At 39.5% G+C, this 23,275-nt stretch overlaps 1 protein-coding gene across 5 annotated transcripts in view; it reads left to right on the forward strand.

The window, feature by feature from the left end:
- The window catches only part of LOC129712939 (prolyl 4-hydroxylase subunit alpha-1-like), a 63,588-nt gene that overhangs the window by 29,721 nt on the left and 10,592 nt on the right, over window positions 1-23,275 (forward strand). For 2 of the 5 annotated variants that reach the window (XM_055661729.1, XM_055661727.1), the window contains exons 3-11: window positions 600-696; window positions 881-1,032; window positions 4,035-4,172; window positions 4,519-4,758; window positions 4,862-5,064; window positions 7,284-7,460; window positions 9,494-9,564; window positions 19,096-19,195; window positions 20,512-20,565. In XM_055661729.1, the coding sequence (XP_055517704.1) occupies window positions 600-696; window positions 881-1,032; window positions 4,035-4,172; window positions 4,519-4,758; window positions 4,862-5,064; window positions 7,284-7,460; window positions 9,494-9,564; window positions 19,096-19,195; window positions 20,512-20,565 (1,232 nt within the window). Of the gene's footprint in view, window positions 1-599; window positions 697-880; window positions 1,033-4,034; window positions 4,173-4,518; window positions 4,759-4,861; window positions 5,065-7,283; window positions 7,461-9,493; window positions 9,565-9,980; window positions 10,052-19,095; window positions 19,196-20,511; window positions 20,566-20,612; window positions 22,597-23,275 lie in introns of those variants that run through there. The other 3 variants (XM_055661732.1, XM_055661728.1, XM_055661730.1) reach the window with 3 other exon arrangements.

A 23,275-nucleotide genomic window follows, 5' to 3' on the forward strand; every position in this document is an offset into this window, starting at 1 on the left:
AAAAATAAAAAAGGCCTGCAATGTTGACTGGTTTGTATTTTGCTGATGTCGCCTGCATTTCTTCCAACATTTTCTGGGGTTTTTATCCTCCATTATTGGAGTTTTCCTCTCATCGTGCCTGGGTGTGTTGTAGATTGCTATGAATAGTCAACAACTCAATTTTATTGCATCAAGCAGTAACCAGGATTGTTGAAGTGTAAATGTGCGGAACTGTGTCGTCTTACAATTCCTGTATTTTGTTGACTGCAGAATTTCAATTGCTTCGACAGTCCAAAGTTCCATGGTTGCACACAAGTTACACCATGACATTATCCTTAATTAACTTATTGCAATGATGTGTGGGGCGAAGCAATTATATTGTGAGAATTGTAAGAGAATTTGAAATCGACTAATTCCCAAATGGGAGCAGGCAGTCAGATAATGGACTGTGTATATAATTTGCATGTCAGAGAAGAAATGCAGGTTTGGAGCCATTTAAAATGACTATGTGTCAGTATGCTAAAATAACTATTCCCCAAATTATTTTATAGAGGTGTATATTTTCTTGAAATGAAACTCCTTGAATAGGTTGTATAATCCGTTTCATTTTCCATGAGCAGGTCAGATGACAGATCTTCTATACACAGAGAAAGATCTGGTGACCTCGTTGAAAGACTACATCAAAGCTGAAGAAAGGAAACTAGGAGAAATCAAACGGTGGGCAAATTGGTTGGAGTTTTGAAAGCTTTCATTACACAACATTTGGTTCTTAATCTTTTTTTTAAATCTCCTTTAGAGTGTTTAATGAGCTTGTACATTAAACAATTGCAATTCATGTTAGTTTACTTACCAGTAAAACATTTTATTAGATCCCAGAGGTAATTTCTTTGTACATTAATAGGTGGGCCGAAAAACTGGACCTACTTACAGAGACAGCTACAAAAGATCCCGAAGGATTCCTTGGCCATCCAGTAAATGCATTTAAATTGATGAAACGATTGAACACGGAGTGGTTGGAGCTGGAAAATCTGGTCCTCAAAGATATGTCAGATGGTTAGTGGTAAATCATCTTCTAAGTAGACCAATTGACAAACTGTCTTACTCTTCATCTAACTCTTTGTCCCTTTGCCGTTTGTTGGGTTTTTCCCCCATTAATTCACTCACTGCATCACTATTGTCTGCAAAGCCAGAGCAATCCATTCTCTGACCTTTTTTCGAAGCATTGTAACCTTTTCAGACTTTAGCCTGAATCCTTGAATCCTGAGTGCATTTGCAAGAAACAAATTAATGTTTGTCCTTTTTCTAGAAATGTGTTGCCTTGAGTGGCAAAGTGTAAGAGAGAACAAAACGAAAAGGCTCCTTGCGTCTGCTGTCATTCTTTAAGACCTTCGCTGATAATTTACCCCATTATCACTTTCCTGTACTAGCCCCTTGTTGCATAAATTCCTTAATATCCAAAAACATTCTGATCTCTGGTTTTAATATATTTGGCAAATGAGTGTCCACTACCCTCTGGTGAGAATTCCAAAAATTCACTACAATTCGGGTGAAGTGATATAATCTCAGTTCAAATTTGAATGAGTGTCTCCTTACTTTGAGACAAGAGAAACATAATTTAAAAATCTACTTGCAACCTAGGTTACAAATATGACAAAAGCAATTAATATTTTTGTTTCGGGGTAATATGGTCATTTTGTTCAGAGTAATTACCATCTTGTTTTCCCATTCTTGGCATTTGCCAGTGGCATTTTGAAAAGAGCCTGGATTCTATGAAGATTTGCATTTTAATTACAGCGACACTGTTAATTTTATTGTTTTTAGAAATGTTTGACATGAAGCCACAATTAGAATTAATAACGTAAAAGATCACCAGCAGTGTACCTTGAACAGCATACCATGACTTTATCAATGTTGCATCCAGTATTATTCACGGGCAGATGTTTGCCTTCTGTGTTTCCTTTGAAGATCTTTTTTATTTGATTTAAGAACACCTTGTTATTTTAGGTGTGGGATTTCATGCTCTATTTGATGTGGTGTTATTTCCTTTTTCTTGCCAGTAGATCCTGCAGCTATGGGATCACTAGACATGACTTGCCATCAATGGATTAAAAAAAAATAAAGTTCAACAGTACTTACAAACAAAACGATCGAAGTCTATGTATAGATCTGATTTTAAAATTAACTTTGTATTATGTGTATTATAGAAAAAAAAAACTATGAAGATTTATTTTTTATAAATAGTTATACATTTCATATTTCCTGACGGGAATGAGTCCAGTGTCTCATTTCAGTTTTTCATTCATCAGGAGTGCATTTGAAGAATTGCCATCCAAGGCTGAATCAAGCCTTTAGCTATTAGAAGCATTCATCCTAAAACCTTTGCAAATAATTACCTTTGCAGGAATTTGCAGCCTTTTCCTATTTTGGCTCTGACGTACCACAAGCTCCACCCTCCAAGTTCACATCTGTACTTCATCCAATAAAGAAATTCCAGTTTAAGCAGCTGGAATTCATCTTGAAATAGTTACTCCTAAAAAGCAGAAGTCTCTAAATGTGGAAGGAGCAATCCAAGCTCAGTGGCGCAGGAGCCAACAGTATGACTGCATTAGATCTCAATAAACCTCATTTGGCAGATGAAAGGGTTACTCAGCAAAAGGCATGGGAACGATTCATTTTGCAAATTGGATGGAGAGTCTGGCATGAAGAAACCAAGGGCTTCACAAAAGGAAGCCTAATACTTGAGCGTTTTGGTCAGATTTTTTAATCACATGTATCTTAGCACTTGTGTTTAGTTTTGTATTTTTGCAGCTTGAAAGCAGTGTAGCAGCTGTCTCCTGAAGAAATCAGAGATTTAGGTTGGCAGTCCTTGCGCAGTCTTGGCTGCTCAGCACAGTTAAAATCACGTTCCAATCTTCCCTTTGCTCAGGATTAATGGCTTTTGTGAATGTAAACATGGATAGTTTAGGATGAATGTGTCCATATCTAGGTTGATCGTTAAGATGTTTACGTCCACTGGGCTGGCGTGACACCAGCTGAAGAATTAAAATTGTGAGCCATCCAACTGCGTGTTCTAATTGGATGAAAGCCCCAACATAGTCAGAAAATACACAATTTTAGTTTGGAGACACAGCATGGAAACAGGCCCTTCAGCCCACTGAGTCCGCACTGACCACCGATCCCCACACATTAACACTATCATACACGCATTAGGGACAAATGTTTCACTTATACCAAGCTACAGACCTGTACTTCTTTGGAGTGTGGGAGGAAACCGAATAAAACCCACACGGTCACGGGGAAGACCAACAAACTCCGTACAGACAGCGCCCATAGTCTGGATCGAACCCGGGTCTCTGGCGTTGCAAGCGCTGTGAGGCAGAACTTTATCGTTGCGCCACCCCTGCACATAATGTTATTTAACTAATAACAACAACCAAAAAAATACCCCTAATGTTTCTGAAAGCAAATGACAAGGAATAGTAGATGGTATAAGTTAAAGATTGCTTGACCCAAATTACAATACAATTTCAAATTGAAGAGCTTTTGTTGGAACTAGCAAGTTAGAAATCAACTTTGATCAACAAGTTTGAAACCTCATCTATCGCATTCTGTGGTCTCTGTGGTTTCCCCTGCATTGGTGACACCAAGCCCACCAACCTCCTGTCATTCAGTCTCTTTCTCATTCTGATGGTGGTCACCTGATGGAGGTCACCATAGAAGTTGAGCATAGGTGAAGCCTACCCTGGAAGAGAGGAAAGGGAGGAAACGTAAACCGAAAAATCAGGGAGTTTGCACTGCTGCTGTAATCAAGTAAAGGAAGTCTTTAACAGAGAATGTCTGTTCATGGGTGGAAAAGCAGCCGTTGTAAATTAGAACAGGAGGCGGTAGGAATGTGAAAGGGCTAACAATTTCAGCTCATTCCCTGCATGTTTGGAGCAGCTGGCCTGCTTCACTGCAATGAACCGCAGCAGGCCTTGTTGTTGCAGCCACTTGTGAAAAGTTTGAACGCAACCTTTAATTTTACATTTGACGCATTGATTCTGATATCTTTCCAGGATTCATTTCTAATCTCACCATCCAGCGACAGTACTTCCCTAATGATGATGACCAGACTGGAGCTGCCAAAGCCTTGCTGCGTCTCCAAGACACGTACAAACTAGATGCAGACACCATCTCTCAAGGAAACCTGCCTGGTACGTGGCACAAAGGATTTTACATTTTTATAGTGACACTAGCTGATGACAGTAGATTTTTGAGCAGATGGCAATAGGATCAAAGTAATTTTAGCTTTAGAACAGGAGGTGGTGGGAATATGAAAAGGCTTAACAATTTCAGGTTGGGTCTGAAGAAGGATTCCGACCCAAAACATCGCTTATTCCATCTCCAGAGATGCTACCTGATCTACTGAGTTACTCCAGCATTTTGTGTCTATTTTCGGTATAAACCAGCATCTGCAGTTCCTTCCTGAACAGATCACAAGTGCTGTTCACTCTATGGCTGAGATACAAATGCATGATTCTCTTTTATTCTCTCTCTCAGGTGTGAAGCATAAAACATCACTCTCAGTAGAGGACTGCTTTGAGCTTGGGAAAATAGCTTACTCAGATGCAGATTACTACCACACTGAACTGTGGATGGAGCAAGCAATGAGGCAGTTGGATACTGGCGAGGTATCCAATATAGACAAAATCACCATACTGGACTACCTGAGTTATTCAGTGTACCAGCAAGGTGACCTGGATCGGGCACTGGACCTCACAAAACAGATGCTGAAGCTGGGTAAGGATGTTCAGAGAAATGTCTTCTGTATTTAAGTTGAAATGTGAGTACTGTATAAGAAAAGATGCCTGTGAAAGTTATACACTGACATTAAATGTTATAGATCCAGAACATCAGCGAGCCAATGGGAACCTTAGATATTTCGAGTATATGAAAGCTGAGGAGCAAAAAAAGGCAAATGAAACCCAGGACTCTCAAGGAAGCAAAGTGGGGAGTACTTCAGAGACCAAGAAAGGCCGTCCAAAGGATTACCTGCCCGAGAGACAGAAATATGAAAAGCTGTGTCGAGGAGAAGGTATCAAATTGGTAAGTGAATTATTTGATTCGGGAGGGTTCTTGAATTCTGTGGATTTGTGAATTTCCTTTTACTTCTGAAGCCAACCCTATAGCAAACAAGTGACGAGTTGGGCACCTACCACGTAAATGAGGGGAGGCAACGATTCAAGAAATCCAGTCTTTCTCCAGTGATAATCCCCCTCATCTGTCGTCAGATCCTGCAACATATATTTAAGCTTTTCAACTAGGCCAGCAGTTCTGTGGAAACTGTCGTTCACAAAAAGTAAACAGTAGTTTTCAAAGACGACCATGGGAGTTTTTATAGTCAACAGGCCAATATTTGGCCCTGAGACAACATCACCATAAAACACATGATCTGTTATTTATCTTATTGCTGGTTGTGAGACATTACTGTCTGCATATCGGCTGCCATGTTTCTTTGCAGTAGTGACTACATTTGAGGATTACTTAATTGGATGCATATTGACTGAGATTTTGGATCATCCCAAGATCGTAAAATAAAAACAGCTTTATAAATAAATACTATCTGTTCTTTTGTTTATTTTTTTTAATGGCCATACTTTGAAAGTTGCCAAGTGAGAGAAGGGCAGATGTGATTCCCATTGTTGACTTTTCTCAGCTATTGCGAATCCTAGTTGATTGACTGCAAACAAAGTATATTTACGGTCATAAGAATTAATGCCCAAATTCCTAGTGCTGGTAGTCTGCAGAGAGAAAAATACGAGGGGTTAATCAGGCAAACCAAAATTGAATTCTATGTCTAAATAAGATAACTACTGTCAGTGAAGTAACATTGTTCTTAAAGATATCACATTTTAGAATTATAAAATTGAACTTCACAAAAACATGTTTGGCTCATCATGTATGTGCCATATCTGTTGAAGAGCTATCCTATCAGTTACACTCATCTTTCCATCTTTCCCTTAGCCTTGCACAGTTTTCCTCTTTCAAGTATAATATTTAAGCAACACATAAACAGCGTTTAAGAAGCAATTAGACTGGTACATGAATCGGACAGGTTTAGAGGGAAAGGGGCCAAACGCAGGCAAGTGGGACTAGTGTAGATGGGACATGTTGACCGGTGTGGGCAAGTTGAGCCGAAGGGCCTGTTTCCACACTATATGACTATAATAGAATCTGCTTCCAGCCCTCTTTTAAATTCCAAGATGAAGCAAATAAGTTACCTTAATCACCCTTCTATTCTCCAAGCAGCTTTCATTAATTTAGGTCCTTCTATTACTGATTTTCCTGCTAATGAAAGATTTAAAGTAAAGTAAAGTAGCCTTTATTGTCATTCAGACCTTTTGGTCTGAAAATTTTGTTGCCTTGCAGTCATACATATAATAAAAATGACAAAAACACACAATAGACACAAATTTAACATCCACCACAGTGAGTTCACCAGGCACTGTGATGGAAGGCAAAAATCTTAAAGTCCTTGTCTCTTCCCTCCTTGTTCTTCCTCTGCTCCGAGGTGAACTGTGAGCCCCCGACGCTGTCGTCCACCGGGCCCGTGGCCGATCCTCCGATGTCGGGTCGCCGCTGCTGCTGCTGCCAGAACACCACAGCTCCGATGTTGCCACTGGAAGGCTGTCCCAACTCCGAGGCCGCCAGCCCCACCATTAGGCCTCTGCCTAGGCCTCTTGTTGCTTGGTTGGCAGTCACCCATGTTGCATTTTCTAAATCCAGTACCTTCCTACCAAAGGGCCTTGTAGGTGTTTTGTTTCCCAGAATGGTTGCAGCAGTTCAGGAAAGTGGCTCATCACCACCATTTTGAAGCCGATAAAGCTTCACTGGCACTCTGCTTGTCAGTAATGTCCATATTCTATATAATCAATATTTTAACGTATATAAAAGCAATTATTAAACTACATAGTCTACAAAACTTATTATGTCCTTGCTGTAAGTACAATCAATTTCTCTTCCCCCCCCCCCCCCATTCCCTCCCCTCCTGATGGTCCTGTGCATGGCATTGATTATTCAGTTGCTTTTGGAATCTTAAACGATGGATCTACATCCAGATTATTTCTATGTACTTCAAAATAGCATTTTTACTCACAACATTAGGTCTGTCATCTCTCATTCACTAGTTTATCATCATTTAATTAAACAGGCTGCTGGAACAATCACTCAGTCAGAGTCTGCCTCAGTTAAATCATATAATTTTGAATTGTTTTGACATGGGTGTTCTAATTTGACATGAATCAACATTTCATATTTCTGTGCAGACTCCTCGACGACAGAAAAGGCTCTTCTGCCGTTATTCGGACGCGAGCAGAAATCCAGCATACATTCTGAGGCCTGTGAAACAGCAAGATGAATGGGACAAACCTCGCATCATTCGTTTCATTGATATCATTTCCGACCAGGAAATTGAGCGTGTGAAAGAATTAGCAAAGCCACGGGTAAGATGTCACATTATCCAAGGTGGTCTAGTGCCTTAGTTTTCCAGCTCATTTGGGGAGACGGCAGTTATAATCCAGAGAGATATTGTCCTTCAGCAAAACTGGTTTTGTGTTATAATAATAATAATAATAATATCTTTTATTGTCATTGCAAATCAGTGCAACGAGATTTAGTATACAGCTTCCAACCAATGTAAAAGAAAAGTAAAATGAACAAATAAGCTGTGTGACGTGACCATCCGAGGGAGACAGTCCAGGGGGAGTGGGGGCACTCAGCAGGGCCGGTTCAGACCCGCTATAGCTCTGGGAATAAAGCTGTTTCTGAGTCTGGAGGTTCGGGCGTAGAAGGCCTTGTAACGTCTGCCGGAGGGAAGTAGTTCGAACAGTCCGTTATAAGGGTGTGAGGAGTCTTTATGGATGCTGACGGCCTTCCTGAGGCACCGTGTGTGGTAGATGCCCTCCAAGGCTGGTAGCTGTGTCCCAATAACCCTCTGCGCTCTGTGGACGACGTGCTGAAGAGCTCTCCTCTCCGCCTCCGTGCAGCTGAGATACCACACAGAAATGCCATACGTTAATATGTTCTCTGTGGTGCAGCGATAGAACATTGTCAGCAGCTGTTGGGGCAGATTTCCTTTTGGTCTGATTTCATTCATTGGAACCAGCCCTTAATCTATGCATTGCTGTGGTTCTTGTTGGAAGTGGTTAAAGTTTAGGGAATATTTCACCCACATTGTTGAGAAGTGTGGGTTAGTAAGTTAATTGGCTTTTGTAAATTGTCCCGTATGTGTAGGAAGTGGATGCGAATATGGGATAACATAGAACTAGTGTAAACAGATGATCGATGATCGGCGTGGACTCGGTGGACCGAAGGGCCTGTTTCCTTGCTGTGTCTGAATTAAACATAATCCGAGCATGTAGTATTAGGTTGGTTGCGAACAGCCATGAGGATACAATGCATAGAAGTAACTCCAGCTCAAGATCTGGATACAGATCTCTGGGCTGCCTTCTAGCTCAGTGTTGTTCTGTAATGAGACAATCTGAAAAGAAGAATGTACTTTTTTTAGATTTTTGTTTTGGGCTCAATCACAGAAAAACAATTGAGTTGTTATTTTTCAGCTCATCTAAAATTAATCTCATTAATGGTCAACAAATGTCAGACCATAACCTTCAGTATTGGATTTTGATTGAGGTGCTGCAGGAAGACTTCTAATTTAGCAAAGGTGTGTTTGAAGCTTGTGTAACTGATGGAGTACTAACAGAAGGACTGCTGTCCAAAAAGGTGATTCAGCACATTTTACGAGCAATTTAAGGGCAGGTAATAAATGAAGGCCTCGTCAACAATGCCAGATCCTGAAAAATAAGTAAAGTAATAAAGAAAATAGAGGATCTGTAAAAGCTATTGATTCCATTTGTCTCCATGCAGCATATTCAGTTAAAATACTCCGACCCTCTGACTTCCCAAGTGAGATTGACGATTGAGTGACTATAAATGTTGATATACTCTAAATCAGCAGCCATTAAAGAGCTGGATTAAAATTATGAAATGGAATTATTGCAACAAAGTGGCACAAAAATTGCTAACACATTCATTTTTAAATTATTTAATGGTAAAAAATGAAATTGCATTGTATTCTAAGGTCATCTTTACTGCTTTTTTTGTATTGCTGTCGTCCCTGAGTGAACCAGCACTTCTTGTCATTGTTTACCACAGACATTTTTTTGTTGTTATTTCAGTGAAAACCTACGGTAAAACTGCAAAATTCATCACCTGGGGTTGTTATTAACGTTTGAAAAGAATTGTGAAATAGTTAACCTGTTTCAAAGGGGCTTTCCATGAATTTCAGCTTTACCGAGATGTGACTTGCTGTTAGCTGCACGAGCCACAGAGTGTTGGGGAAAGGACCCAAGATTGATCGTTCCAGGGTGATGGGCTTAGTTCTTTCCCCACTGGAAGGATTCTGATTGGTCCTGTTTAACATCCAGTCAAGCTGGTAATAATCTGTGTTTTTTTTTCTGATTGATTGGCTCCATAGCTGAGACGAGCCACCATTTCTAACCCAATAACTGGAGTGCTGGAGACAGCTCATTACAGAATAAGCAAAAGGTAAGCGAGAGCTGTGGCAACTCCTCTTCGCAGCAAAGCTGCTGCATCTGGTACAGACCAGGCATGTTTGGAAGCTGGCATCCAATGACGTGAACCAGGTGAAGAGATGACGACTGAGGAAAAAGGCTGAATTATTCAACACATTGATGAAATGCAAAATTTACTGACAGAACCATTGGGTTCCAATGTATGCAAGCAGTTAATCAGTATAGTCATCCATTCCTCCTAACCTCACTTCGAGGTAAAACTTCTCCAAATTTTGAAAAGTGAAAGGACATTGAATTGGAACGCAGCCCCCTTTGCAGGACTTGCCCTTCTCCATTTTCACATATCCTGACCAATCGGAAGCTTCCAGAGTTCCACTAATGAGTGGTCTGGCTGTTCCAGGATTAAATCTGCCCTTTCTCTTTCTGTAGCTGAAGCGTGCCACAGTGCATAACCCTGTGACTGGCAAGTTGACTGTTGCAACCTACAGAGTCTCCAAAAGGTAAGGGGAAGGTATGAGGTACTCTCTAACGGTGCAACAACAAAGGGAAAAGACTTCCGCCACGTACATTGAAGGTGTGAGCAGCTTCATTGCCCTGTTATGAAGGATGGGTTTTTATTTTGTCCAACTCCTCGACACATTCTGTTGAGATTTCGAAGAGCATTTACTAAATGATGCAATACTCATTGTCCAGTGCCCGGAATCACCAATTAGTGAAACAATACAGAGCTTGAGAATTTGGGTTAATTGGTCAGTATGAGGTTTCAATTACTGCGAAGAAGCAAAAATTGGTGCACAGTTTGAATTCATCAATTTAAATTAGCCCAGAGAACTATCTTCCAAACAGGTTGGTCTTGTTCCCTTAATATTTGTAAATGTTTTGTTAATAGTGTGACGTGTTTGAAAAGTGAGATGATGTGTATCTCTATACCTAATGCATTTCTGATCTCTGATTATATTATTTAATGCAACTTTCGGTTTACTGTCTTAATATTTGATATTTTCTAGTATTATTATTCTAATGTAGGTTATGGATTAATTTATATATTTATTACAGCAGAATATCAATATGATGTTACAAGGTTAACAAGACTAATTGCTGCATTATGGTGGACTATTGTCCATGTAGAAAGTGCAACTGAAGCACAACATTCTTGGCTCTTTAGCATTTTTGGTAGAGTGAAATGTATAATGAAAATTCTTCTTTTTGTACGGAAAATAACAATTTATTTCAGCGGATGTAGCTCCCCATAATCCAAAGGGAACAGTAATCACGGGGTGCAGAGTCTACACAGGAGGCCCATCTCTCAAAATGTTTCAACCTAGAAAATCAACTTCGCAGTTAGCCCGAGAAGGTTCTGGATATATTATTAATGGACTACCTGGATCATAAGATGTGGTTGTACAAAACAGAAACTATGGATCAGTACAAAACAGCCCATTGTTAAAGTGATGTCTCTCGGTAAAGAGTTGGTGCCTCGTCAAATTACACAATGCATCGTCTATTCACAATGAGTCAGCATGTTTAGAGATTCAGCACGAAAAGAGGCACTTTGGCCCACCGTGTCCGCACTCACCAGCGATCATCACATATTAATGCTATCCAACACACACTAGGGGACAATTTTACACAAACACCAAACCAATTAACCTACATACTTGTACGTCTTTGGAGTGTGGGAGGAAACCGATGATCTCGGAGAAAACCCACGCGGTCCCGGGGAGAACGTACAAACTCCGCACAGACAACACCTGTAGTCGGGATCGAACCCAGGTCTCCGGCGCTGCATGCGCTGTAAGGCAGCAACTCTACCGCTGTGCCACCGTGGGTAATGAAATCAAAACTCCACTTATTCCATGCAACTGGCCATATCACTTTCTGAGTAACACATAAACTCGCCATTTATCCACTATTGTTTTCCCATACATCTCCTTGCCCTCCTAATTTATCAGCTCTGTATCAGAAACATACCTGTATGTAGCACAACCAGACACATTTCTATTATATGGTATAAAGAAAAGCACAGGGGGTTTCGTAGTCAATATTTATTCCTTTAATCAATATCGCAAAGACCAACTTGCTGGCACAGGGTACTAGCTCGGTGAGACAATTGGTCGGCCTGGACAAGTTGTACCGATGAGCCTGTTTCTGTGCGGTTTACCTCTATGGATCAGTGACCACCAATATGGGGACTTTGTTCTGTGCAATCAAGAATAGTTTTCTACATTTCAACAATGACTGTTTCGTTGGATGCAAGGGTATTTATTTACAGTGTCTGGCATTCTTTTCTAAATCTTAGAACCTTAATCTCAGTACCTACTTCATTAAAGAACTTGCACTTTTACCTGTACATTCTCTGTAACTGTAAAGCTGTAATGCTGGAACACTTATTCTGTACTCTGATATTTTTTGGTTTTACTTGTATGTGGTTTGATTGTACTCATGTACAGTACAATTGGACTGGTTGGCAGGCATCGTATAAAAGTGCTCATGGTGATAATAAATTAATACCAACCAGTTCTGCCCCATAATGAATATGTTAACTGTCCATCTCATTACTGTAGAAATCTATGTATGTAGCTGCTGCTGGAAATTTGAAATATTTAAAAAATTCTGGCAAATCAGGTAGCATCAGTGTAGAGAGAAATTGAGTTAATGTTTCAGGTCATTGAAAAATTCCCACTGGCTTTAAACTTGGATATATGAATCTAAATTCCTTGTGCCCATTTGTCTTCTCACTTTAGCTACAGGAATGCTTTTTGATTGTTGGTCAAAAATTTGCAATAACCTCTGACATACAGTAAAACAAGTTGCACCGCATTATCGGAAGTATCTTGCAGAAATTAACTGGGAAAAATTAATGAACTGAAGTTGTTTCTTTACTTACTGATCTCTGTGGTTTTGCCCATTGTTTTTCAATGATAATATGAATACTTTTAAGGATCCGTTCAGGTTCTCCCTATGGAATGTAATTTCTGTCGATACTGATATTAATTAGTGGCCTTGTTACATTCATACTGCTTATCCGCTATTCATCTAGCTCTTATGTTTAATTTTGGCCAAAGGGTGGCACCTGAAGTTTGAACATGAAACATTCTTGCCAGGGCTTTCTGCCTGATACAGCACTCAGCCAAGAGCTTGAAATAAATGGGCACATTTAATTTGCATTGTAATCCGCTTGGGCAGCTGACAGCCCAACGGTATGAACATTGAATTCTCTTATTATAGGAAACAACACCCACCTTTTTTTCCCCTCTCTTCCCTGTGCCCCTCTAGGATGTGACCCATATCACCAACGAATCTCCCCCCCCCTTTCACCTTTTCCCGTCCCCTTGTACCTCTAATCCTTCCTCTGGCTTCATATTTCACTTTTCTCTTTACCTTATACCCTCTTTGTCTCCTTTCCATTGCTAGCCTTTGTCCACCCATCTGCCATTCAAACCTCCCTTCATCGGTATCCACCAAGAGCTGCCAGAGTTTGTACTGCCCCAATCCAGCTTTCTACTGGGCCCACTATAATCAGTCTGAAACAACATCTATCCATGTCTTCCAGGCACTGTGTCTTTTATTGAAAACCAGCATCTGCAGTTCCTTGCTTCTCCATTTTTTATTTGAGCTGAGTGGGATCTTAGATTGGTAATTTTCCCTGTACATGTGTACACTTTGTTAGTCTACATAAATCATTTTAGTACCTCTGGTTTTCCTCCAGCTTTGTTGGCTTGTGGATGATTCCAACAAGTGATCAGCATTTCAGAATAAAGCTTTTCTTTAAAAAGCCTTCAGCTCTGGTCTTCACTGATATTCAGATGTGGTAACCATTGGAAAACCGTTACTACTTGACATGCTGATTAAACACAGAGCTATGGGAAGATTGTCAATCGACTGCAAACCCCATTCTTTCCAGCAAAGTGCAGATATTGTTGATATGCAGAAAATAAAGAGCTTGAGCCAGCTTCTGGTTACCATAGTGGCTGATGGAAGCCAGTAAACACATATAAATAAATGATAACTTGGCCAACATAATGAAGTTTGCGATGGCTGGCTGACCCTCATCCTGGACTGGACTAATCCACCTAAATCTCATTGTATTCATTGTTACTGTTGAAGGATGGAATATTTAAGATTTCTTAAAAAAGGGCAGGCTCTTTTAGTACATTCACCTAAATGTGTTTTATGTAGAGCTTTGTAATTGCCCCAGTCACCGTTTTGACATCCCCTTCAAGCATACCTGAATCCTGACTTGGAAGAAAATCACAACTCCTTCAATATTTTCTGTGGCATTGAAAGAAATCTTTGCTTCACTTACTGCAGGCCTTTAAGAAGTCCGTTAATACCTTGGCTGGCATGGACGAGTTGGGCTGAAGATCCTGTATCCATGGCGAAGGGCCTATTTACAGTGCCCTCCATAATGTTTAAGACAAAGACCCAACATTTATTTAAACACAGCTGTAATTTCCACATGGTGAAACCAAAATGTATAAAAATGGTCTTTGTACACAATGAATACTTTAACCACATGGGTTTTTTTCTGTTACAAATCTCAAATTGTGGAGTGCAGAGGCAAATAAATAAATTATGTGTTTCTGGCCCAAACATTACGGAGGACACTGTATATCTTCACTGTCATGTACTTTACTGATGTTTATTTTGGAATTGCTTTCAGCCACAGGAAACTTGCAAGTGTGACTGATTGTCTTGCACAAATAGTAAAATAAAATCATTTTGTAGTTTTAATGTAGGAGACCAAGGGTGATAATCTCTGATAAAAACATTATGGGCTCTGGATATATTGAGTGTGCTTGGCCTTTTACCTTGGCTTATTCCAGGAATTTGTCTTTACAAATCTGCAGAGCTGGTTTATTTTAAAATACCCAGCCCTCCTTTTACATGGTAGATGTGTTCCCAAATGCAGTAGCACTGTGTTAGGAGTTAATAAAGTGTGCAAATTGACACCAGCTTTGTAAAATATCTATGTTATGAAAGAACAGCAAATAAAAGTTATTCAGGACATTGGGTTGACAACCCACTGGGGGGTAGGACTGTATCTAGATTCAAAGAACAAGTTATTTACTGTGAAGGAAGGAACTGCAGATGCTGGCTTAAACTGAAGATGGACACAACATGCTGGAGTCAGTCAGCGAGACAGGCAGCATCTCTGGAGTGACGTTTCGGGTTGAGACCCTTCTTCAGATTTTACAGTTGTTCAGAAACTACCATTCACCCTATCTCTGTGTAAATGTATGGCCCAGCTACACCAAATTCCATCACATTTCCATAAATACTTTATTGAAGCATCTTTTTGCCAAGGTATGTCGTGCCATTGAAATGACTCGTAGAGAAGAGACCTTATTTGCACCTATTCTTGAGTAGAAAGCCAATTAACAATTGAAAATCACTTTGGATGCTATCTACAACTGAAGATGGGTCTTCAGTTCTGTCTGAAGAAGGTTCTTGACCCAAAACGTCGACTATTCCTTCTCTCCATAAATGCTGCCTCACCCGCTGAGTTACTCCAGCATTGTGTCTACAGCTGCAATGCAGCCCAGTTGCGGACAAGGATTGGGTACAATAGAATAGCTAGCTCGTATTCAATTTTTTGTTTTAGATAAATGCTTTTGCAGTCATTTTTAACGTTATTTACCTTGCAGTGTGAAATTGAATGAGTCACATTAGCCACCTTCCTCAGCCGCATTATTTAAGGCGTGGATGAAAATAAAGATTGCCGTAGAGATATAATCCTTCACAGTGAACAAAATAACACTATCCTTAGGAAATCTAAACATTCCTTGATAGAACACACGCTCTTTGTGGCAAACTCCCACCTGTGAAATTCCACGCTGGATTTCAAATGAGCCCAAGAAAAGGGCCATCCTTGTTTTGTTCACCTTTAATCACGTTTACCTGGTAAAAGTAGACGCTTGAGTTATCTATTCATAAGGGTTCATACTAACCAATGAGACCTGACACAGCTGAGTTCTGACCATTTTCTGATGGATTACCAGTGAGACTTTTGACAGAATCTCTGAAGATTATTTGAATTCTGCTTTTTGTTAATGGGTAGTTATTTTCAATACCTTAGAGTCTGGAGTTTTTGTGTGCAACAAATGTTATCGTGGTTTTAATCAACTGCTCTTGAATTTTCTTGCAAAGATTCGTTAAATATGTTTTCAAGATTGCACGTAGATTAATGTGCACACTAGAGTTGATATGAATGTGCATTTCTGCCTGGTGCACACAGATTACAGATGGAAAATGATTCTGTGTGCAGTGCAGCATTTTATATTTGGCAAAGACTTAAGTTAATTTTACTTTGTGCTCTGTTATGTGTCTACGCAAGCAGTTTAAGCTCAGAGAAAACAGGAAATAATTTTAACAGCTGTGAAATGTAGCGAGGTAAGGAAACCTCGTATTTTACTTGAATCAAAAGCATTATCCTTTAAAGGTAACTGAGGGGAATCTATCTTCATCAAATGCAGTAGTTTATGCAGCCAGGTACCTGATTTGACATTGTTTATGGTGTCATTTTCTTGGAACAGTGAAGAACTTGGAGACTGTTCACCTCGGGACTGACAACAGCCCAAGCATTTGTTGGCATACAGTATTCCTAGCAAAGGGAGCACAAGGATACATTTCTAGGACTGGTAGGATTCAGAGATTATTTTGATGGGAGTGTAAATTTTGTTTTTCATAGTTATGCTAATATAACATACAAAAATAAATGTATGAATTATCTAAATGTGTGTTTGAATGGACATAAAAATCATTTCAACTTAAATTGTTGATTGATAATATTAGTTCAGTCTATAAAACTGCAGGCAATTTTAATTGGAGATATCCATTCAAATAACTTCTGTATGCCTACAAATGCATTTCCTTAGGTTTAACCTTCCCCACAGATATTCTTTTAATTTTGCTTTTTCTTTTCATAGCATTAAATTATTCAGTAGCCACAAATAATCTTTTTTCTTGCTGTATGTCACCATCAGGATAGCTACTTTGTCATAGAAGCTGAAAATGACACTGATGTTTCAGGATAGGAACAAACTAAACTCATGTTATTTGCTCTTGCATGGAAATTCAAGATCTTTGAATTCATTGTTCATTGAGTTGCTTCAGTATTTAATGTGAAGTCTTGGGGCGCAAACTGTTTTAAAAGTGAGGCTCTTAATTATATATAGATTCAGACAGATTTTGGTGCTGTGGCATGCACATTTATTTACCAATGAGACTAACATAAAAAACATGCCATGACAAACTCAACATTCAAAATGTCAAATAGTTGAGTAAGTATATAAAATGTAGCTCTGGTTTTGAGTTGACAAGTATAGGCTAGAATTTATGGGCTGGATTAATTGGCAGAGAACTTGAGGGACGTACTGTCGGCACAGGCGTGCAGGTCTAATAAAGGTATGAATGCCTTCAGTTGATACAGCAAGTTAGTTCGCATGCAAAATTAATTCAGTGTATTCACAATGCTATCATTTTTATTCGATGATTCAATGCTCCTTTATTCATTTGACATCTGAGAGTTTTGTTCGATTGCTCCACTTTCTCCACTGCTACCATCATGTAATCTTAATTTCAAGATTACAGCACTTCTAAGGTCAGTTTAGAGTGAGATAAAACAGCTATTTATGTATGTCGGTATGTATTTATTGCGAACATTTCATATACGTTTGGCTCTCAGTGATTTCAGGTATCTGGATTGGAATAGTTTTCGACAAACGTCTAGTACCTCTGAAGTTCCTCTTACCAAATAGTTTGTCGGCAATGCATTTCTCCTGGTATTCACAGTATTTAATGTTGAAACCGTTTCATGCTGTTTCATATTGTGTCACCCTCTTGCTTTACAGGGTAGTAGTGAGATGGCAATGTTTAATTCAAATTCTAGTGCAAAGTTACTGTTCAAAATATATGCCATTTGTTTCCGTAAAGCTTCTACGTATAGTCAGCTAAGGTGCACTTTCCTTGAGTTTTCAGATGCTTCACAGAAAGTGAAGTTGTTTTCAAGTGGAGTCACTGCTGTAATTTTGACAATGTAGCAGCCAATTCACAAAAAACAAGGCCTTCCAATGGCCAATGATAAATATCCCAATAACTTAATAGTAATGATGCCCATTGAGAGATGGCTTTTAGCAACAACCCAGTAGAAACCTCTTGAATAGTATTGTGCCAAACTAACAGGACAAGTAGGTTTTATTTAACATCCTCGCAAACAATAATAACCACAATTTTTAATGTAATAAAACTATCTCGAGACACTTGATCAGATCATTTACCAAGTGCCTTCCTTATGCATCAGTTAAGTTCCAACCCAGATTATATAAATCTCTGTAGTAAGGTTAGTGTCACAAGCCTCCAACTCAGAAAGAAAATTTGCACCTCTAAATCCAGGTTGACACCTAAATTATAATCCATTGATTGGCCTTAACGAAGGGAGTTTATTGCATAGAGTTGGCTGATAAACCAATTGCAACCAGATTGGATAGTCTTTTACATGGAATTTGTATGTTTAAGTCATTGAACATCTGCTGTAAGCAAGTTCCATTGTAGTTGTATGTGGTGAGAAAATTAAATTATTCCAATTATTTCAAACACTGCCCAGTAAAACTGAAAAGGATGATGCAGGAACATCAGTGTAATCAAGAAATGAGAATTATCTGTGGTTTATTTGGGTTTGGTTATACTTTAGGTGATAATTACCCCTAGTATTTCTCATGATTAAAATAAATGTGAAGCGTTTCCTCATTGCTTCCTCTCCCTCTCCACACACAATTCTATCCCGTAGTTTAGAGATATAGCGCGAAAACAGGCCCTTCATGTTCATGCCGACCAGCGATCACCGCACATTAACACTATCCTACACCCATTAGGGACAATTTTTACATTTACCAAGCCAATTAACCTACAAACCTGTATGTATTTGGAGGGTGGGAGGAAACCGAAAACCTTGTTAGCATTACAGATTACCTTTTGAATATTGATTTAGCTGTAATTGTAGATGTGTTATGAATGCCTAGCGCCGTGTCAGTGGCGTCTGAGCACAATTAATGGAATCGGGGAAATAAGTGAAAGGATTAGCATGGGCCAAAGTGAGACCTGTCATAGACTTGACGTGCCAAATAGCTGCCCTCTTTTTCATAAGGGCATGATATGGAATATGAAATTGACCTCCCCCGGTATTATTTGTGATTTTTTTTATCCATGAGTTGGTCATTGAATAATGTAGCTATCTAAATTTGAGAGGAATCTGCATTCATCAGAACTTTTCTGTGGACTAACCTCCCTGTTGATACCAAGCAATGATTAGCGAGTTAAAATGCAGAGGGAGATCTTATGTTGTTGAGAGTCATTCTAAAATTATTTAATTTGATAATTTTCATACCCGAAGAAATCTAACTGTTGGTTAAGACTTTGAACTGCGTAGTTACAACTAGTTAAGAATGTATGAACACGAGTAGGAAATGTGTTGTGATACATTAAATGAGAGAACAGATGAAAATATGTAGGACATTAACGTGAACATGTTTTTGCTTCTGCCCAGTGCTTGGCTGTCAGGTTATGAAGATCCCGTAATAAACAAAATTAACAAGCGGATACAAGATCTCACGGGTCTTGATGTTTCCACAGCAGAAGAGCTACAGGTAGGTGCTGAATGGAATATTGAGCAAAAAGATCTTGGAGTACTGGGATTAGGTCCTCATAAATAAGACAGTGAGTATTTATCTGAATGATAGCTACAGACAATTGGTGTGCATATACATTTAAAAACTAGCAGAATTTGAACTGCAATGCTCTACAAAGCTTTTCAACAAATGCTTTTCAGTGTACCCCAGCACACGTGACAATAAACTAAACTATCTATCCGAGAGTGGCATTGAGTTAAGGCAGAATTGTTTGCGAAAATAGTTAATTAAGTAGGTGGCTTGAAGGCTGCGTCCCACCTAATTTCAGTACCTGAGATAAAGGAAATACCAGAGATTCTGGAACGCAGAGATAATGGAGGTAATTTGTGGCAGTATTTGTGGAGTTACAAATGGAAGTTACTTTTCTGGACTCATTTTAAATGTTGGAAGAATTTTCACCAATAAAGATGGTGCATATTCCATTATGTTTACTGTACCATCGCTACTACTCCATGATATTAGCACACTAAATATTCACTTTAAACTGTAGCTTGACGGGGAAAAATTGTCTTTGCCTGGACCTTAAATCATGTCCATGATTATTTTTTGTCACAGGAGGAAGTTAACATAGAAACATAGAAATTAGGTGCAGGAGTAGGCCATTCGGCCCTTCGAGCCTGCACCGTCATTCAATATGATCATGGCTGATCATCCAACTCAGTATCCCGAACCTGCCTTCTCTCCATACCCTCTGATCCCCTTAGCCACAAGGGCCACATCTAACTCCCTCTTAAATATAGCCAATGAACTGGCCTCGACTACCCTCTGTGGCAGAGAGTTCCAGAGATTCACCACTCTCTGTGTGAAAAAAGTTCTTCTCATCTCGGTTTTAAAGGATTTCCCCCTTATCCTTAAGCTGTGACCCCTTGTCCTGGACTTCCCCAACATCGGGAGCAATCTTCCTGCACCTAGCCTGTTCAATCCCTTAAGAATTTTGTAAGTTGGACTGAAACAGTTGCTGCTATGATATAACAGTGAATATTAGTATTTCCTGAACCATTATTATTAATGCAAAAGAAAAATCTGATTAACTGTGGAGGTGCAAGATGTTGGATTTTGTTAGAACAGGTCTAATGTGTTGATGTTAGTGCAATTAAAATACAATGCCAAGTGTAAATCCCAATTCCAGTATAAAAGAGGCCTCTGTCATGACTGGTAAACCTGTGTGCCACTAACGTGTAACTATACATTTGGTTTTATCTTAATCCTGTGAATTGTTCGCTGAGAAGTACTGAGCATTTGACTGGTTCTCTGTAACCTCTCATTTTGAACAGGTGGCCAATTATGGGGTTGGGGGCCAATATGAACCTCATTTTGATTTTGGACGGGTAAGTGTTATTTTTCAACTCTTTGTCACCACTTATTTCTTTTTCAGGTGGCTAATTATGGCGTGGGTGGGCAATATGAGCCTCATCATGACTTTGCACGGGCAAGTAGAGTCACAATAGTTGCATTGTTGCAATGCTTTTGCATAGATAAAGCAGCCCTAATCAATAACATTGCGCAAGGTTAGGAGAGCATACGGGATACTGGCTTTAATTTGTCAGTGCATTGAACACAGAAGTAGGGACGCTATGCTTCAACTCCTTAAACCTTGGTCACACCTCAGCTGGACTACGGCCTGCAGTTCTGATCGGCCTGTTGTAGGAACATGTGATAGCATTGGAGAGGGTGCTGAGGAGATGTTGGCTGGGATGGAGCAGATCAGTTGTGATGAACGACTAGAGAAACTAGGTGTGGGAGTGGAGGAGGATAAGAGGAGACATGATTGAACTATATAAAATTATGAGGGGTATAAAAGGGCACATACGTGGGGTAAAGAGAAGAGATTTAGAGGGGGTATAAGGGAAATCTTCACCCAGAGAGTGGTAGGTACCTGAAACATAGTAGTTGAAGCTGAGTTGCTGATAGCATTGAAGAAGTGTCTTCATTGGGCACTTGAATTGCTTCAGCTGTGGACCAGGTGCTGGGAGGTGGGATTAATACAGCAGGGAGCCCACTGATCAGCATGGACAAGCTGGGCCGAATGGCCTTGTTTCCAAGCTCTACTTTCTGTGACTCTCAGGGCAGCATTAAATTTGGGGAAAGTCATATTGATTTGATCAGTGTGAAACCAGAACATTCTATCTCCGCAATCTTGGTGATAGTTTTTGCTGTTGTGGAGGGAGGATTCCATTAGTTTAAAATTGGCATCGGCCACCATTTTGCCTTACTGACTTGCTAACAGGATTTTGGAGTGTGTTGTCACACCTGCATATTCTAATAAATAGTGTATGGATATTCAGTTTGTCAACACCTCTGAGAAGTAATGACTGATATAGTTTGACCATAGTATTATTGATGAGATCATTGCTGTATTTCATTTCTTTTACTTCTCGACATGCTGGCATTTCATTATCACTGTTAAAATTTCTAATTAGCTAATTTTCACGGTGTAGTGATATCTCACATGTTGATCAGCATGTTGCCTATTAATGCTGACTGCTTAATTTTATATGGATCAAATGATCTTGGTTATATTCCATGCACTTGCTGCATAATGACTATAACCGTGCTAATGTAGGTTTTTGTTCCTTGTCGCAATGTTCAAACATTTGGCATGAGCCTAATGCAAAATTAACCATGCAAAATCCAACAATATTTTGTAAAACAAAAAAAATCTATTTCAAATTACAAGCCGGTTGCTTTGAACATTATTCTCTGTAAACAACAGATTACCCTGATTAGCACCAAAGGCCATCAACTATACTCATTTCATGCATTCAAATAAACATTTGATAGAATCCAGCATCCATCGATACTGGGTTCTGGTTGTTTGAATAAGTTTTTAATAACAGTTGATCAGTTGTCATGATAGTTTTCGATGATCATTTATATCTTTATAATTTTTTAAAACGCTTGAAGTAAGTTTTCAGCAGAAATTGTAGTGAGCGATAATTTTAAATTGAATGGGTCTTCAGGGATGAGTTGGGCTGAAAGGCCTGTTTCTGTGGTGTATGACCATGACTAAATTGAATAGGTTTGATAGAGTAAATGCAATTAGGAAAAACCAAGTTATTATACTGTAAAATGAACCTCCCTTTGGTGATGTTTCACAAATCAAGATTATTAATGTGTAAACTCTTGTATTTGACATCCCAGTTGCATGGAACAAGTAGATGCTGCAGCCCTTTATTGTCCTTCATTCGCTATTCTGCTGGTTATTTGTTGTGGACATGGGACTCCTGCTGGATATCCTGTGTATCCCAGTTAGAAAATGCTTCCCCATGATAATAAATTGGAGATTAGGATCACGAGGTTGCTTTTGAAAGTATCCATTATTGAACAGGAGTAGGCCACCAGAAATGTCTGAAAAACAATTTATGATTAACTTTTGTTTAAGAAGGAACTGCAGATGCTGGAAAAATCGAAGGTGGACAACAAATGCTGGAGAAACTCAGCGGGTGAGGCAGCATCTACGGAGAGAATAGGCGACGTTTTGGGTCGAAACCCTTCCTGAAACGTCGCCTATTCCTTCTCTCCGTAGATGCTGCCTCACCTGCTGAGTTTCACCAGCATTTTTGTCTACCTATGATTAAGTTTTAATAGGATATCAGGTGCATCGTTGACTTAAAAATAAGATGAGATTTGCACAAATCGTGAAGAGAATAGTGGCAAGGGAAGTAGCTGGTAAATCCAGATGGTAGCTCAAAATACACGCAGGATGGAAGGCAGACTCGAATCCCAGTTCAATGTAGCACTGGATGCGTCTTGCAAAGCAGAAGATGATGGAGGTCGTCATTAAGTCAAACGGCATCTGCAGAGAGAAACAAAATCAACGTTTCAGATCATACTTTCATCAGAACTGTGCAAGTGAGAAAACATGCAAATTAAGCTTCATAGACAGAAAAGAGAATGACTGATAGACACAAAATGCTGGAGCAACTCAGCGTTACAAGCAGCATGTCTGGAGAGAAGGAATGGATGACGTTTCGGGTCGAGACCCTTTAATCAGACTGATAGTCATGGGAAAGGGAAACGAGAGATATAGAACAAATG

The sequence above is a fragment of the Leucoraja erinacea genome, chromosome 34, assembly GCF_028641065.1.
Source record: "Leucoraja erinacea ecotype New England chromosome 34, Leri_hhj_1, whole genome shotgun sequence".
Lineage (NCBI taxonomy): Eukaryota > Metazoa > Chordata > Chondrichthyes > Rajiformes > Rajidae > Leucoraja > Leucoraja erinaceus.